General features: G+C 44.1%; 1 protein-coding gene across 2 annotated transcripts in view; it reads left to right on the forward strand.

Moving 5' to 3' along the window:
• LOC125457988 (sodium/hydrogen exchanger 9-like) overlaps nt 1-14,934 on the forward strand; it is a 453,786-nt gene that overhangs the window by 379,647 nt on the left and 59,205 nt on the right. Inside the window, exon 14 of one of the 2 annotated variants that reach the window (XM_059651223.1) lies at nt 4,465-4,547. In XM_059651223.1, the coding sequence (XP_059507206.1) occupies nt 4,465-4,547 (83 nt within the window). Of the gene's footprint in view, nt 1-4,464; nt 4,568-14,934 lie in introns of both variants that reach the window. The other variant, XM_059651224.1, reaches the window with a different exon arrangement.

The raw sequence follows: 14,934 nt of genomic DNA on the forward strand, positions 1-14,934 counted from the left end.
TGCCAAACTTTCCAAGCACTGCAAAGTCTGCAAAGGCAACTGTTAATTTAAATCAAAGGTCAGGCACTCACACAACACACAACCCCATAAAAGCAGCAACACTGCAAATGTATTGAGTTATGGATATGTTCCATGTTTGTAAATTTTTAACAACCCAAGAGGCTGAGGTTTATTGCTTACAACAATAATCTATCTGAATCATACATAGTGCCACTTAGATTGCTGTGGTCTTGAATCCTATTAAAACTGATGGCTGCCAAATTTTCTCACGAATCTGTCTCTTGACATCCACAGTTAGCTATTTATCAGACTGATGTGTGATGTTAAAACAAAGCCTACATCCTCCTGCCTCTTCCCTCTCTGCAATATGTCTGCAGAGATTCTGAAATCATTTGTTGTTTAAAACTGATTGTGTGCAATAAGTTAGCACCAGAGCGAAGGCAATGATTTTTAAACATGTAATCATGTCAGTACATGTACAAAATGCTTTCACGGCTTCCGATGAGAAATGTGATTTTAGCAAAGTATAGTTGTTCTCTTTGAGAAAGTGCTTTGATGATGGGGGATAGGACCTGGGTGTGGTGAGCTCCAACATGCCAACTGTAGCATGAAATTTCTCCAGAGAAGTAAAATGTGTATATGAGAAACCATTCTGCCAAATAGTTACCTGCCAAACGTTCAAATAAGTAGTGGGGTCTGGAAGGGGCTGCCTGGGAAAGTCATCTCTGATGAAGGGTCTAGGCCCGAAACGTCAGCTTTTGTGCTCCTGAGATGCTGTTGGGCCTGCTGTGTTCATCCAGCCTCACGTTTCATTATCTTTGCCTGGGAAAGTATTTGGATGAGCATTTGAAATGTCACCACATTTAAAGTTATGGGCCTAGTGCTGGACTAGTGTGGATTTAGCGGTAAAGGCTCAATGGCTGAAGGGCATAAGGGGAGGCGATGGCCTAGTGGTATTATCGCTTGACTGTTAATCCAACGACCCAGGTAACATTCCGGGGACTCGGGTATAAATCCTGTCATGGCAAATGGTGGAGTGATAATGGGAACTGCAGATGCTGGAGAATCTGAGATAACAAATTTCTGACAAAGGGACTAGGCCCGAAACGTCAGCTTATGTGCTCCTAAGATGCTGGAATTTGAATTCAATGAAAATCTGGAATTAAGAGTCTAATGATGACCATGAATCCATGGCCAAATGTCGGGAAAATCTCACTCATATCCTTTAGGGAAGGAAACTGCCATTCTTACCTAGTCTGGCCTACATGTGTACACCTGGCCCCCAGCCAATGTGGATGACACTTAACTGCCCTGCTGGGCAATGAGGGATGGGCAATAAATGTTTGCCCAGCCGGCAGTGCCCTTGTTCTATGAATGAATAAAGAAAAGGACCTCTTCTGGGCAATATGATTCTATACACTGGGGGCTTCCAGTCATTTGGAATAAATTAATAGTGCAAGCATGTTGGATTTTCTCGAAGAGAAAGTGAACGGGCTTTGGCAATGGGGTGTTGAAAGCCAATGCAAGCAACAAATAGTTTAGTTGGGGAGGTGGGAAAAAAAGGGAGATTTCCCACCTTGTCTGCCTGTGAACGGATAGTGCTCCCAGAGGCTCCTTCTGAATGGACATCCAGCAGGGAGACCGCACCGAGTATCCAGGCTCGTATGCATCTGATTTTGCAACTCAGAAATCAGCCTGTCAAGAGGGTCACAGCTTGAACAGGAAATTCAGTCGTCAGTGCTTGCAATTTCCTACACATCAACCATCGTATGTTTTGCTTTTCTTTCTCGAGATAATAACTGAGATGCAACACTGTTAGAAAGCACAGGATCTACAAAGACTGTGCAGTGCCATCTGAACATGCCCAGAAACGAATAACCCTGCAGCTGTTCATTCGCTCAAAGGTCGATTCAATTTTCCCTTCTTCATATTGCCTGACTTTCTGGGCACACAGAAGAACGAGGTTACTGCAAAGTGAAGCGCTTACACTACAAGGTGGATTACTCCTGCTTGTTGCTCAACCAGTTTTCATTGATCCCAAAGTTGACCTTTTCCTGGGAAGAAATTGCAGTCCTCGAAAAGATAGAATCCACTTCTGATGGATTCACGCTCTGACTGATGTACAATTGGTCTACAATTTGGAGGAATTACCATTATAACTGATGCAATGACATGATCCATGATGGTACAGCTTCCTAATGTCAGACAAGGGAATGCTTTCTGGTTTCGTTTATAGTCCCTGGTCTGAACAGAGTCAATCAACCATGTCTGGTTTGAGTCAGACTCCTAGAAGTCACGGTTTAGTGATGCAGAAGACATGCCTCCTCAGACAATGTCCTAAGTCATGTGCTCAGAAAATCTAGCCAAGTAACACAATGCATTTAGTTTTCTAAGGCAATCCCAAGTGCAGTGAGTGTCATATTGCCCTCATGTGCCAATGAAATGTACACTGTAGTTAACATACTAACCTACCTGGACCAGTAGCTTTGACAGAAAACTAAAGCTCCCTTTAATTTTAGCTGAATTGTCTCATTGGATCAGCAGTGAGGTTGTAGTTTTAATGTGCACTCCCTTACTAGGCTAGAGAGCTCCTGCTCCTGGCCTAGTTACCCCATTGGCAGCTATTCAACTGAGGGTAATTGCCCACTTAAGGGCATCAGTCAATGCCTGGGCAGGAAGGCCATCCATTAACCTTCCCACACTGGACAAAGAAAGACAAAGCTGATGCTGCTACTCTCACAATCCACAACCCAGGCTGACATCCTGGGGAGCAAATCCCACCACAACCAATGGTGAAAGTTGAATTCAGCAAAATCTGGACATAATCTGGAACCATTGGTAACTAATTTTTAACCATTGTCAATTGGTGTTAAGAAACCCCATGTGGTTCACCAACGTCCTTGAGAGAAGGGCGGCTATCTCATTACCTGGCTTGGCCTACATGTGACTCCAGACTCACAGCAACGAGCCCTACTCTCTCAAATGCCCTCTGGTAATTAGAGATGGATAATAAACATTGGCCTGGCCAGTGGTATCCACATCTCATAAAAGATTTTTAAAAAATTTGGGTGGGGCAGGAGGGTGATGTGGTCCCTGCCTTGCATCCTTCTGTCCATCCCTTAACTCAAAAGTGCCACTTTGGGGATTAAATTCCACCCAGATGGAGGGACGGAGTCCAGTCCTCTTTGACCCTTGAGAATAAAGGAATTAGATTGAGCCAAGTCCACTGACGCATCTGAAGGCCCAGCCTTCCCCTTATCTCATCTCCGTTGAGTTAGAGGTCGCCACTGTGGGAAAGCGAGATCCTAATTTAGAAGTTGTGGCTGGATGGTTTGCTGCTTTTCCAGTTATTTCCATGGAGCCTCAGTGTGGGAGCGACCCATTTGTTTGACAGGCCTTAGGGGAATCCTGGTGAGCCTTCCCTGGAGGAGACACAAGGCCCAGACCTCTGTGTGTGTCGAAGAAATAGGAAGAAAACTTTAGCCCTCCCTTTGCCTGCAGCAAAACTTAAAAAACCAATAAAATTCTGAGGGAACTAGACAGGGAACACCCAGGAAGGATGTTCCTGATGACCAGGGAGTCCAAATCCAGGGGCTCACAGTCTAAAGATATGGAGTAGGCCATTTACAATCGACATAGGGAGAGGTTTCTTCACCCAGAGATGGGGAGTCTATAGAAATATCTGCGATAGACTAAGGTTGAGGCCAAAATACTGAATGTGTTGGATATAGTTCTTAGGGCTAAGGGGATCAAAGGGTATGGGGGAAGGAACAGCTGGATGATCAGTCCTGACCATATTGAATGGTGGGGCAGGCTCAAAGGACTGAATGGACTGCTCCTGCTCCTGTTTTCTATGTTGGGGGCTAAAATGGTTCCCTCCTTCTCACCCCATGGACCTGTTCCCTTAACCCTGGCACTGGCCTCAACCACCACACTCCACCATGAGTCATGTCAAGGATCTGATTTGAATCATTCAGAGACCCCTCTCTGATGAAGGGTCTAGGCCCGAAACGTCAGCTTTTGTGCTCCTGAGATGCTGCTTGGCCTGCTGTGTTTGTCCAGCTTCACACTTTGTTATCTCGGGACACTGGGAGAATTCACCTTAACCCAGGCTACGTCCCCTCACCTTTCACAGTCACAGCGACAAGAGTCTGCAATCTTTTCGTGTCAAACGTCCTTTATCTTTGTGCCAGTGATAATAGGATGCTGTCTGTGTGACATATAATGGTCTGTTTTTGTAGCATCTACTGATTGTCTGCAGGGTTCATTTCCTCCATGTCCACAGCTGAGAACACAGTGGATGTTACAATTTGCATACTAATGAGAAAGCTTATTCATTGTGAAACTGCTCGGTCATTTGATCCATTGTTCCCATTCCTCCTCGCAAAGATAACATCTCTTTGTCCAAGAGTGTTTCTGAAGTAACCCATTCTTAAATGAAGCTGTTTATTTTTGTCTCCACAGAGCAGTGGTGGTGAACAGCAGATAAGCAGCACCAAGGCTGAAAGCGCTTGGCTCTTTCGGATCTGGTACAACTTTGATCACAAGTATCTTTTTTTGCGGAACTGTAAGTCTTGTGTCAATTTGCTACGTACTTTAACATTCCTCTGCAGTGGATCCTACAACACAGTACATGTCATTCTGCGTTACAATGCAGCAAACAACATGAGCACACATACACTTCAAATTGTAAAGCTCACTGGTGATGTATCAACATAGGAGCAGGAGTAGGCCATTCAGCCCTTTAAACCTGCTCCATCATTCAACATGATCAAGGCTGGTGATCTAGCTCCCTCGCTCCTGCTTTCTCCCCATACCTTTTGATCCCTCAGCAGGTCTGGCAGCATTTGTGAAAGAAAAAACAGAATTAACGTTTCGGGACCAGCAACAGTTCTGAGGAAGGTCACTGGACTCAAAATGTTAACTCTGTTTTTTCCTTCACAGATGCTGCCAGACCTGCTGAGCCTCTCCAGCAATTTTGTTTTTGTTCCTGATTTACAGCATCCGTAGTTCTTTTGGTTTTTATTTCCCTTTTATCCTTTAGTCCTAAGAACCATATCTGACTGCTAAAAGAAAACAAAAGACTTATGATTGCTGGTAATCTGAAATAAATGAAAATAGAAATTGCTGGAGAAACTCAGCAGATCTGGCAGCATCTGTAAAAAGAAAACAGACTTGACGGTTTGGAGATAACAATGTATGGAGCTGGATGAACACAGGAGGCCATGCGGCACCTTAGGAGCACAAAAGCTGATGTTTCGAGCCTAGACCCTTCTTCAGAAAATTTTCTGATGAAGGGTCTAGGACGGAAACGTCAGCTTTTGTCCTCGTAATGTGCTGCTTGGCCTGCTGTGTTCATCCAGCTCTATACCTTGTTATCTCAGATTCTCCAGCATCTGCAGCCTATTATCTCTTGATGGTTTTGAGTTCAATTCTGAAGGGTCACTAGGCCTAAAACATTAACTCTCCTTTCTCTCTCCACTGATGCTGCCAGATCTGTTGAGTTTCTCCAGCACTTTCTGTTTTCATGTCTAACCCCTTCATGTAAACCTCATCTGCTTTCTGTGGCAGGGAATTTCCACAGGCTGGTTACTATCTGAGTGAGGACATTTCTCCTCATTTCATTCATAAATGGCTGACCCCATATCTGTAACCCTTGGTTCTGGACTCACTGGTCATCAGGAACATTCTTCTTGCATTTAGAGATAATAGGAGCTGCCGATGCTGGACTCAGAGATAACACAGTGAAGAAGGTCCTGATCCAAACCATCACCTTTCCTGTTCCTCTGATGTTGCCTAGCCTTCCTGCATTTACCCTGTCTCGTCCTGTCGGAATTTTACAGGTTGCTATGAGATCCCCTCATTCTTCTAAGCTCCAGTGAAGACAGCCCTTACTGGTCCAGTGTCCCATCATCTGTCAGTTCTGCCATCCGGGAATCAGTCTTTGTTGCACTCTTTCCATTGCTAGAACATCTTTCCTCAGATAAGGAGACTGAACCTGCACAGACAGACTTGAGTCTTGTAGGTAGAGCGCAGTCTACTTGAAGGCAGGAACTGAGTTATTTATTGCAGGATTCCCAGCACCCTGTAGCCTTTCACAATGTGAGAAGCCTCCTTTCAAGACAGATGTTTCATATTTTTATTGTCTGTTTTCCCTCTTATTCCAATTATTCCCTCCTTTTTGATGTGGAGGGGCTGGTGTTGGATTGGAATGGACAAAGTCAGAAATCACACGGTTCCAGGTTATAGCCCAACAAGTTATTTTTGAGAACACAAGCTGTCGGAGCACTGCTCCTTCAGGTGTTAGTGACGGTGGTATCGGACACAGAATTTGTAAGTAAAACATCAAAGGGCCACACCACTGATGAGGATGCACCACACCTGAGATGCTGTGTTAAATCGTTCATCAGTTAGGAGGCTTTAATTGATTAATATGCATATGTAAATCCCCGAATTCCTTTTAAGTCACAGTCCTGAGAGAACTAAAGGTTTTATTTTTGTTTTTTATTTTTGGTAACCATCCTAAAATCTTCCAAATTTTCTGGCCTACCACAAACCTTTGCAGCAATTCATGTATTTGCTTTCAATTTAATCACATCCTTGAGCCAACTTAGAATTCTTTCAGTGGTGCCTCCCGAGGAAAATGGAATGAAATTGTGATTGCCTATTATCCATTAATATCCATGTTAACTCTGATCTCTCTCACTTTCTGTGCACATTCTCTGTGGCTATAACACTATTCTGCACTCCTCCTCTTCCCTGATGCACTTTGTATGGTCCAATCTGCCTGTATTGCACGCAAAACACTTCTCATCTGCACCTCAATATGTTTGACAACGATAAGTCAATCCATCAATCAATGAGTTCAACAGATTCACCACCCTCTAGTTGAAGAAATTCCTCCTCATCTCAGTTCTAAATGGTGGCCCCTTCATTCTGACACTGTGCCGTCAGGTCCTAGTCTCTCCTACTGGTTGAAACATCTTCTCCACGTCCATTCTCTCCAGGCCGCTCAGTATTCTGTAACATTCAACCAAATCCCCCCCTCATCCTTTGGGGTTGCATAGTGGCTCAGTGGTTAGCACTACTGCCTCACAGAGCAAGTGACCCGGGTTCAATTCCAGCCTCAGGCTACTATCTGTGTAGAGTTTGCATGTTCCCCCTGTGTCTGCGTGAGTTTCCTCTGGGTGCCTCGGTTTCTTCTCATGGTCCACAGATGTGCAGGTTAGGTGGATTGATCGTAGTATCCTGAGATGAGCAGGGTAGGCAGCTTAGCTGTGGGAAATGTAGTGATACAGGAGTAGGTCTGGGTGGAATGTTCTTCAGATGATCAGCCTGGACTCAATGGGCTGAATGGCCTGCTTCCATGCCATAGGGATTCTATAATTCTGAACTCCATTGAGTACAGACACAGAGTCCTCACCCGTTCCTCACATGACAAGCCCTTCAACCCCGGAGTCATTCTTGTAAATCTCCTCTGGACCCCGTCCAATGGGACCACATCCTTCTGTAGCTACAGATTCCTCAAACACGCGTCGCACCCTCTTGCTTACATGTGTAATGTACTTACACTGTTCAGTGATCTATTTCGGAAGGTTCCTGTAAACTATCTTTGAACATTGCTGTGAAATGAACTTCGGCAGAACTAGTGTTTCCCCCAGTTACCCAGCATCTACACATAGCCAATGTTTGGCAAAGTTGATAAATATTATGGGATGTTATACCTATGGTTGTCACATCTGGCTGGACAAAATGCAGCTTCCAAGCAACTAAGGATAATATAATTTCTCATAAAAGATCTTTAGCATTGGAAAGTCTGTACATGAAACATGCTACAATGTTATAAGTGATTATGTAAGTATAATGGGCACAGGCCTACAGTGGTGATCAGACTAAACATTAATTTTCAACACATGAACTAAAGCACCCAAATAATGCAAACCAGAAACACAGAACGGCAAAAGAAAAGACCATTAAAATCCAATAATTTCAATATTTTGTGACTCGCATTTTTCTCTACCGCTCACTGTCCACACAGAGTTGTTATCTCTGCCACTTCCCTTCATTTGCATTGCCCTGGCTGTCTATCACCTACACCCACTCTCCTGACTGGCTCTCTTATACTCCCATTCTGCTTCTTTCTCTTTCTTACACAAACGTGTAATCAATCGCAAATAAGAAAATATTTCCCAAGGTTAACCAATTCATTGCCATGTTACAGAGTAGCCTTTTGTCCTAACAAAAGCAAATGGCACAGAAGAAGCATTCATCCTGCCTAACCTTTGCAAGAGCGATTTAGCTACCTCTGATATCTCTTTGAACCCCTTCAGTTTTATTCTTTTTTTTCAAATACATGTCGAATTCTCTTGCTAAAACCGTTATTCAGTCTAACAGCTTCACAGACCATGTATTGCAGATGAAAACAATTTCACTGTGTCGCAAAAAAAATCCTCAATTCGAATCTAGTTCTTTAGCCAACTGTTTCAATCCTGTCTCCTCTGGTTATTGATCTGCCAGTAGTGGAAACCATTTCTCTTGTCGGATTGCTTGAGAATCAGAGTTAGGGACTTTCTCTGTGCCTTAGCCACTAGCGTTCACTAAACAGACTTTACACATGTTCAGGTTTGACCCAGGTCTGTTACTAATCTGTGGTGGAAAATTATCATTGAGGTTTTAGCCAACCTGTAAATTAATTCCAGACGCTCTTAATTGTGTTTATTTATCATGATAAGGAATTACCTCTGCACTGAACAATGAAATTACTCTCCACTCCCACAGAATTCATTCAATGTTCTCAGCAATTGCTGTCATACACACACAAGAAACAACAAAAATAGAAATTGCTTGAGAAACTCGGCAGGTCTGGCAGCATCAGGGGAGAGAGGAACTGAGTCAATGTTTCCAGTCAAGTGGGTGTTCGTCAGAATTCACTGAACTGTCACCGGACCCGAAACGTTAACCCTGCTTCATCCCTGCAGATGCTGCCAGACCTGCTGAATTTCTCCAGCAATTTCTGCTCTTGTTTCAGATCTCCAGCATCCGCAGTTCTTTCAGTTTTATTTCATTTCAGTGTTCTTCCGGGTGGGGGCTAGACAGATGTTCTGCTGGATCCAAGATCCATGTGGATAATTCATAGAATATCCAGGATGAGGAGCGAGTGAAGAGGTTTTCATATGTTCAAATAAGAGTTGTTGTCAAAAAGCCTGTTGTATCATTGAAGCTGGTTGGAATTTGATAATCTTCTAAACAAATATTGGAAAATGTCCAGTAAACCTTTCAATGAGACAATTGGCAGTCTGGAAATGACAGTGAGGTAATGCCTTTCTGTGGCACGTTGCCAAGTACATGGGATTTACTTTGTCATGAACACTACGCTGTGTGATCAAGAGGAAATTTGATTGTTATTTAGTGTTTTAGCAGTGTTTAAGCTTTCACCTGAAATACAAAAGCCTGTTTTGTGCGTTTTCGGATGCTCCTTTGAATATCTTGTGCCTCCACAAGTTTAAAAACCTGCTCGTTGTATGGTGGCCGTCTCAAATGGTAACATCACTAGTTTTACGGGGAAACCAAGTGGAGGTCTACATTGGGGAAACCAAGCGGAGGCTTGGGGACTGCTTTGCAGAACACTTACGCTCAGTTCGCAAAAAACAACTGCACCTCCCAGTTGCAAACCATTTCCACTCCCCCTCCCATTCCTTAGACGACATGTCCATCCTGGGCCTCCTGCAGTGCCATAATGATGCCACCTGAAGGTTGCAGGAACAGCGACTCATATTCCGCTTGGGAACCCTGCAGCCCAGTGGTATCAATATGGACTTGTCAAGCTTCAAAATCTCCCCTCCCCCCACTGCATCCCAAAACCAGCCCAGCTCGTCCCCGCCTCCCTAATCTGTTCTTCCTCTCACCTATCCCCTCCTCCCACCTCAAGCCGCACCTCCATTTCCTACCTTCTAACCTCATCCGGCCCCCTTGACCTGTCTCTCCTCCGCAGACTGACCTATCCCCTCCCTACCTCCCCACCTATACTCACCTCTACAGGCTCCATCCCAGCCCCTTTAACTTGTCTGTCTCCTCTCCACCTATCTTCTCCTCTATCCACCTTCGATCTGCCTCCCCCCCTCCCTATTTATTTCAGAATCCTCTCCCCCTCCCCATTTTCTGATGAAGGGTCTAGGCTCGTAAGATGCTGCTTGGCCTGCTGTGTTCATCCAGCTCTGCACCTTGTTATCTTCGATTTTCCAGCATCTGCAGTTCCCATTATCTCTTGTTAAGCCATGTAGGATTTGCATCGATCGGGTAGAATTTCACACCCTAAGCCGAGAGTGAACTGGCAGGAGGTGCAGTGAAAATCAGGTAAGTCAATGCCCTCTTAAGGGCCCCCTGCTCCCCCCACTCAACCCATTTCCCCTCATTATTGATATTTTAGCGACAGTGGAAGGGTGCACAGGTCATGGGCCGACATGGCAGCTATATTGTATGCTGATTTGGAGACCCTATGCTCTGTAATGCGCAAACAAAACTCTCAGTCTGTGCCAATTTACAATAGAAACCCGGAGCAAGAGTAGGCCATCCTGCCCTTTGAGCCTCCCCTGCCATTTAATATCATTGTGGCTAATCATTCGGCTCAATTCCCTGCTCCCACTTGCATTGGATCCCTTGTTCATTGCATTCGAATGATTTAAGTAAAGTGGGTCTGGAGGGATGCAGTCAGGTTATGGCTTTTTAAGCGATTTCAAGAGCCACTGTCTGTGCAAAATTCAGCTTTTGGAGTGGCTTTCACCTGGTATGTATCCCAAGGTGCTTAACAAAATAAAAAGCCCAGAGATTTAAAGATTCATAACAGGAAGTGGCAGAAACATGGAGCAGGTCAGAAAGCTACAATATTGAAATCTACACAACTGTTCTCATTGTACAGCTCAGCAGTGTGATCAACACAATGTCTTTTTGGAACTGAATGTGTTTGCCTGCAGTGTGTGTAGGAGATCTAGCTTTGGAAGACTCGGAGGACATTTGAACAATGTTGTATTTCAATGCAAACATGCCCCTTACCCAAGTAATGACCTGTATACCTGACTCTTCTCCTGTATTGGCAACTGTTTACATAAATGGCCCACATGATTTTTAAAATGTTCGTCATTTGGTACTGCTTGCAAAACAATGTAAATCTCCTCTGGAGCATTTAGGGTTAAAAGTCTAGGTTTTCACTTTGTTTCTGCAGAGATGAGTGAATTTAGCATTGTGTCTAAAATCTGCAATTCCAGATCATAGCATTGGCTCCTATGACTAATTTGTCCGAATAAGGTGAGGATCATTCTGCCATCGAGTCTGAACTTTACCTTTCAGCATTTCGCGTTAGGATTGCTGTCCTGTGTACCTTTACACAGTCTGCAGGGTTCATCACTTTGCAGAGAGCTCCAATGTCTACTGGGCACTTCACCTTCACTCGATTCTCTCATCCTGCTACCTTCATCACAACAATTACAAACCCATTTTCTCCTTTCAATTTGATGTTACCAGCTGCTGTAAAGTGCAGATTGAATTGTCTGGATCTTTGTCAATCATCTCTCCACAGATTTGTCCAAACTAGAAACATAGAAATTAGGAGAAGGAGTAGGCCATTCGGCCCTTCAAGCCTGCACCACCATTCAGTATGATCACCCAATTCAGTCTGCTGTTCCCACTTTATGTCCATGACTTTAACCCTGAGATATAGAAACAGACCCTTCAGTCTGACCAGCCCGTGCCAAATATAATCCCAAACTAAACTAATCCCACCTGCCTGCTTCTGGTCCTGATCTCTCCAAACCTTTCCAAGACCCAAATCATTGCCTCTCCTGCTCCACTGAGGCTGCTTGGCCTGCTGTATACATCCAGCTCCACACTGTGTCGACTTTGATTCCAGCATCTGCAGTTCTTGCTATCTCCAAAACCTTATTCTAAGTAGTTGCTCAGTTATAAATTCCATGATACAAATGCACTCACAATGGGACTTTCCTTTTCAGGCCTGCACTCGCTCCTGTTTTGCTTCCACCCTGTATATCTTCCATCAGCCCTTTGTGCACACTGCTGGTCCTTCCTCGTTCCCCAATTAAATATTTTGTTGGGTCAGCCAAAGAATGATTACCATGTGATTGAGACCAGGTTTCACTGCAGCCACTGTGACTTACAAGTTCCAATTTCTGCTTATCCCCCTCCTATCCTGACACCTGAAGAAAGAGCGAGACTCCAAAAGCTTGTGTCTTCAAATAAGCCTGTTGGACTATACCCTGGTGTCGTGTGATTTCTGACTTTGTCCATCCCAGTCCAACACCAGCACCTCCACATCGCAGTTCAGTTCATTCCATTACATTCTCCCTGAATGGTTCAGAATTCCCTGCCCCAGGTGTCTGATGCAGAACAAACTCAGAGCTAGTAGCCTAAAGCAGGGGAGATTCACCTGTTATAGGAAGGATACATTAAACTGGACATGATTTAGAACAGATTTACCAGGATGTTGCTGGGAATGCAGGGTTGAAGATATAAAAATAGACTGGAAAGGCTGGGAGAGAGATAATTGGAACTGCAGATGCTGGAGAATCTGAGATAACAAAGTGTAGAGCTGGATGAACACAGAAGGGTCTAGACCCAAAACGTCAGCCTTCCTGCTCCTATGATGCCGCTTGGCCTGCTGTGTTCATCCAGCTCCACACCTTATTATCTTGGAAAGGCTGGGAGTTTTTTTCACTGAGGGCTGACCTTATTGAGGTTTATAAAATCATGAGGGGCATAAATAAGGTGAATGAGAAGAGTCTTTTCCTGAGGATTGGGAAGTTCAAGACTAGGGGACGTATTTTTAAGGTGAGAGTAGAAAGATTTATTAAGGACATAAGGGGCAACATTTTACACAGAGACTGGATCGAGTGTGGAATGAACTGCCAGAGGAAGTGATAGAGATGGCTACAGTTACAACATTTAAAAGATATTTACATAGGTACACGCATAGGACAGGTTTAGGGGTATATGGGCCAAGCACAGGCAGGTGGGACTAGTTTAGTTTGGGATTATGTTCAGCACAAAGGTCTAGGCCCGAAACACCAGCTTTTGTGCTCCTAAGATGCTGCTTGGCCTGCTGTGTTCATCCAGCTTCACACTTTGTTACCTCAGCACATGCTGATTGGACCAAAGCGAGAGTTTCCGTGCTGTATAACTCTATTGAGTCTATGTGCTGGGCTGCTCTAGCACTTTTCTTCAGTCACATTCACCCCCAGTAATATCTTCTCCCTGCATTTTCTGTGGCTACGCCCTGGTGCCCCCTCATTTCTGCTTTGATAAGATCTGCTGTTGGGTGCTCAAGGCATCCTCAAACTTGTTCCATCAAAAGCTGTTTCCATAATGTGTGGTCCCCTTCAGTAATCTTCATCCCTTGCGATTTCGCCCATGTCACAGCTGGTGTGCTGCTCATGTGAGTCAGCATCTGGTGCTGAATGGCTTTCTGAGCTTCCACCAATGTGTTAGGTGTTACCAGCATCCCATTTTTAAACCCATTTAGAACTTGCTTAACTGGGTTAGTTCTGAGGAAGGGTCACCGGAACCGAAACATTAATGCTGTTTTCTCCTCCGCAGATGCTGCCAGACCTGCTGAGCTTTTCCAGAAACTTTGTTTGTGTTGTTAGAACATACATAAGCCTGCAAGTCAACATTTCCATCTCTAACACCAGGTCTGATCTAATTGAGGAGAGGCAGTGGCATGGTGCAATTGTCATTAAGCTAGTAATCCAGAGACTGAGGCCAATGTTCTAAATATCCTGGTTTAAATCCTGACATGGCAGATGGTTTAATTTGGACTTGATAAGAATTTAGAGCACTGATAATGTTGATTATTGTAAAAACCCATCTGGTTCACAAATGTCCTTTAGGGAAGGAAATCTGCTGTCCTTACTTGATCTGGCCTACATGTGACTCCAGACCCATGGCAATGTAACTGACTGATAACTGCCCTCTGGGCAATTAGGGATGGACAATAAATGCTGCCTAGCCAGTGATGCCCTCATCCCATGTGTAATGAAAAAAAACGATGTGTAAACACTTTTAAATTTGAGTGTTCAGATATGCAATGTTGCATGATTTCATCAGCAGTGTCACTAACGAGACCTTAATATGTGTAGCATAAAATTTTAATCACTCAGTTATTGCTCATTAATACAAGTTTAGTGGTCTAGCTGTCCTTTGAGGTTTTAGCAAAGATTTGTCGCTTGGGTTGAGGGCTCACTGATGATGTTACCTAGTTAGGTAATGAAACATCTGAGCGAAAACAAGCCAGCTCAGTGAGCAAGTCAACAACTCTGTCTAGGAGTCCTGTAATCAACATTAAACACAGCAGACCTGTCTGCTGAAGCCTTCCACCAAATCATTGTCACTTTTTATTCATCTCTAACTTTCACGGAAAGGAAATCATTACCTGGATGAATTAATATGGTGGCCTATTAATATGGTGTATGTAACAAGGCTTGTTTACAAGGGCACGGAGTTCCCTATTTTCTGCTCCATTCAGTTAACAAGATCAGAGATTTGCTAGACAGCAAGAGGATCAGAGTACAGCATCCAGCTGGTCAAAATGCTGTCAGATTTCCTTTACATCGACTCCACATCCTGTGCTAAATACTGATTAAGCAGTTCGCAAGCACCACAGTTCTCTTTTAAGAATTGAGGCAAGGCACCCGATTATGAACAAAAGCTCCAAAAGTCTCAGGAAGTCCTGTAGCGTTGTTAATGACATTTGAGCTGAGTGTGTGGTTTGTGATACGTTCAGCAACGCTCCTGTGTCTTAAGATCTAAGTCAATGATGATGATTTCGGACAGATTCCTACAGCTTCCTCTAAATAGTTCCACAAATGATGTTCTGCAACAGGGTAGTAAGTTTCATATTTACTTGTCTGTTGACAGCAACCCATGTCA

The sequence above is a fragment of the Stegostoma tigrinum genome, chromosome 14 (genome assembly GCF_030684315.1).
Source record: "Stegostoma tigrinum isolate sSteTig4 chromosome 14, sSteTig4.hap1, whole genome shotgun sequence".
Classification (NCBI taxonomy): domain Eukaryota; kingdom Metazoa; phylum Chordata; class Chondrichthyes; order Orectolobiformes; family Stegostomatidae; genus Stegostoma; species Stegostoma tigrinum.